The sequence below is a fragment of the Aplysia californica genome, unplaced genomic scaffold (assembly GCF_000002075.1).
Source record: "Aplysia californica isolate F4 #8 unplaced genomic scaffold, AplCal3.0 scaffold00133, whole genome shotgun sequence".
Taxonomy (NCBI): Eukaryota; Metazoa; Mollusca; class Gastropoda; order Aplysiida; family Aplysiidae; genus Aplysia; species Aplysia californica.
The window spans coordinates 46,559-50,311 of NW_004797403.1; the positions used below are offsets into that span (position 1 = coordinate 46,559).

Below are 3,753 nucleotides of genomic sequence, written 5' to 3' on the forward strand. Positions count from 1 at the left end.
TTAAATGCGATGGAGGGGGTGGTTTAGAAGGTGGCTATGTTGTGTGTTGCTTGTCAGAGAGCTGTTTTGCAAGGTGGTTGAGCCTCAACGTTATCCAATGCTAATGCTATAGGTACTTGTTGCACCAGAGAGTGCCAGCACAGGTGTACTTTGCCGTCTTCTTCAACCTGCCACGAGTAAGGGTCCAGTGCTATACGTTCTTATACTAACCGTTCTCTGACAGTCTAGGTCCAGTGCAATCAGGGGATCAAGGTTGCCCTTTTTAACCTCTGAAATTAAGGCATTATTAATGGTTGTTCTTGGCGAGTTTTGTTTGTTTTGTTTGTTTGTTGTTGTTGCTGTTTTGTTTGTTTGTTTGTTTTATTGTTTTGTTTGTTTGTTTGTTTTATTTTTTGGGTTTTTCTTCTTTTTTTTTGGGGGGGGGGGGGGTTCAATTTGCTTTAAATATATTTTTAAAAAACAGTTTCGACTACTAACACTTGTCTTTCTTGTTCTGTATAACCCACCAGTCTCCAAACATGTCCACAAAAGTGCTTCGGAAGTTTGAACTCATGGTCACAAAAATGAAGAGATTAGTGGACGCGTTGACAAAGTCAAAAATGAATACAACATTTATGACCACAATGAATAGGTTATGATATCTCATTCCGAGGTAAAACTCGGGCTCAACGAACCTGGCAAAATACTGGACAATTCGAGGAAACAGATTCACGATATAAACTACAATGATGACGATGAGCATTTTGATGACCTGCAAATCCCTCGCCGACATTTGACTTTCTTGGGAGTTGACATTCTTCCCTCTAAACTCTGAAGATTTCTGTAAGTGATGTGTGATAATAACTGCACTGACAACAATAACGACAAAGCTTAATAGCGGCCAAAAGATACTAACAATGTTGTAGTACAGCAATACAGACACGCCATGTTGTCGGCGGAAATCGCTGAAGACTAAGGTGGTCGTGCTTGTATTACGGACGGGGTCAAAGTTCACCCTGACTTCCCAAAGAGCAAATACAACCATAAAAGAACCAAGGACAATTGTTGAGATGACGACCATCATAATAATGGTCAACTTTCTAGTGAATATGTCCTTGACCTTAAAGGGCATGCTTACACACAAGCATCGCTCTGTGGACACGTAGGCTGCCAGAGCGCAAGAGACGAACCCCATAAAACTGTGTAAGTAGGTCAATAAGATCGCCGTCACGTCGGCCCACATCTGCCCTAAGGGAGGATCCGTTAACCCCATGACCCAGTACAACCGTCCTATCAGACAACAGACACACTTTAGAAAGTCCCAAACAGCTATGGCGGTCATGGAGATTGCCATACTGTCTTTGAAACCTTGTTTGGCAAAGACAGCGATGACTAGAGCATTGGTGGTGATACCTAGTGCTGAGAGGAGGGAGCACAACCAAACACCTACAACGGTCCTGATCCAATCTGAGACATCTTGGCTGACCATGCCGGACATCTCCCTGTCTGGGGATGACGTCATGCTGGTCAGCTGAGGAAACGAGGCTGTGGTTGTTGACATCGTCATGGCGCTGTGGAGGACGAACATAGATAGGTCAAAGTATTTACTTTCAATTCTGAAGCCCCACTTCTGACATTAACTACAAAAAATGTCATGAAATCCTCTTTAGAAATACATTAAAATCACTTTCCAAAAACATCTACAGCACTCCAGAAGAACAAAGTCTAGTTCCCTGGATCCACCCAAAAAGGGGCTCGAACTGAGAGAAAAAATATGTTAGAAAATAATTAATATAAAAAATAAACAACCAAATCTCAATCAACATAGTCTTTAAATTGTCAGAAAACTAAAAGAAAAAAAAAACCCACATGTACCATCCATTGTGTCCAAAAGCCGAAGGGCAAAACAGAAGAAACACCAAAAAAAGAATAAATCCAAACGCTACAGCATTACCTCTTTCACAAAATTGTGTCTCCAAAACCAACTACAACAACTCCTTTCATAACCTCAAAACCAACAGCGAGCAATAACACTTACATTTAGCTTTAACAAAACCCAACCTTACAACTCCGACTTCACATTAGAAGAACTCAAATCCTGCATCTCAGGCCTGAGCAATGCAGCCTGGTTTCCAGATTAAACACACAATCAAGTAATTATCAGACGTATTTCCACACTTTTTAAGAATAATACTTAAAATGGAATGTGGTAGTCGCAAAATTTCCCCGACTCCTGGCGTCTTGTCACTTCTATTCCTATCCCTAAACCAGTCAAAGAGCACACAAATCCTTCCAATTACAAAGCAAAAAGAGTTGTCTATGTAAATTTATAGGAAAAAATGGCCATCAAACGTCTTATGTAGCTTCTTGAAACCACAAAACCACAAACTCACAAAGTAATCAACAGTGAGCGTTCTGAAAATCTCGAGCCACCCTAGATTATCTTAATCTCCTGAATACTTTTATGCATGGGACTTTTATTGAAGGAAGCCACATGAGCGTCATATTTTTAAAACCAGAAAAAGTTTCCGTCCCAGCCTGAAAGTACGGCATTCTCAGAAATACGCGTCCATCTCCCAGACTTCGATGGAACATTTTTACACAACCGGTTTTTTTTCAGGTTCGTGTCGGATCTTCCTTTTCCGATCCACATCTGCGCACCCATTTTCCTCTTGTCTTTGAAATTGAAATGAACTCATCCAGGCCCTCTAAAAACAATACAGACAGCTCTTTACATATCAGACTTTCTTTGCTGCCGATCAAGAAATCCTCAGATATGTCCTTTGAAAACACAGCTGCAGACGCAGCTGTTCAAACTTGATAATTGGCAAATGATAATGGTTTCAAGTTTCAAGTTTTCTCCGTCAAAGACGTTGTAGTGCACGTCTGTAGGACCAGTAAACGTGAACTACTACCAGATTTGACATAATTATATGGGGAAAGGATTCCCGTACAGCACCAGGCACGTGTTCTTGTACTAATTTTCGACAGAACATAAACTTTCATCCCTCAAATCAAAGACCTCCTCGTGGGGTGCCAGACAGCCTTGGATCTTCTAAAAATGTTGTCCTATCTGGAGAGGGTCAGAGACTCTAACCCTCTAACCACCTCTTCCGTTCTCTCGTGAGATCCGAGCTTGACAACGGACGTCAAGATGATGGATCTGCAAGACCACATCTTTTAAAGATGCTAGACCTCGAGCAGAACCAGGGCCTCCGCTTGTCCTTGGGATCTTTCCTCACATCTCCTATGGAGAGCCTCCATAGCATATCATTCCCAGGGCGTTAAAAGATGCTTTCACCGCACAACGTTGGAAAGCAAATTTCAACCCCTGAGAACCCAGCTCACGACTGTGTATTTCAAACTCGTCTGAGATTAAAGGATAGATATAAGAAAAACGACAATTTTGTCAAGCCTTTCGGACTCAGAGAGAGAGTCCTTGAGGACTTTGACAACCTACAATTCGTAGAAAAAGATAACAGAGAAATTTCTTTTTCAGGAACTCCTAACATGGCACCTCACCAAGACAAATGACCTGACAGCACACAACAAACCGTGCACTGACAGGAAACCTTTCAAACCGCCAACAACAAAAAAAGAACCCTCATCCGACAATACCCGAATGCAGAGAGAACCGAACCGATGACTCTAAATCGGACCCGGCTGTAGGCGCCGCTGCTCTATCCACAAACAGCACTCAACAGAAGAGGCTTCATCCGTAGGCTTTCGTTTTTTTCTGGTTACGAGAGATGGTTTAGGTTTAACGCCCCTATC

General features: G+C 42.0%; 1 protein-coding gene across 1 annotated transcript; it reads right to left on the reverse strand.

Moving 5' to 3' along the window:
• Window positions 1-472: 472 nt before the first annotated feature.
• On the reverse strand, window positions 473-1,546 carry LOC101853782. The gene has a single exon (XM_005096625.1). The coding sequence runs from the start codon at window positions 1,544-1,546 to the stop codon at window positions 473-475; it is 1,074 nt and encodes a 357-aa protein (XP_005096682.1).
• Between the last annotated feature and the right edge of the window lie 2,207 nt (window positions 1,547-3,753).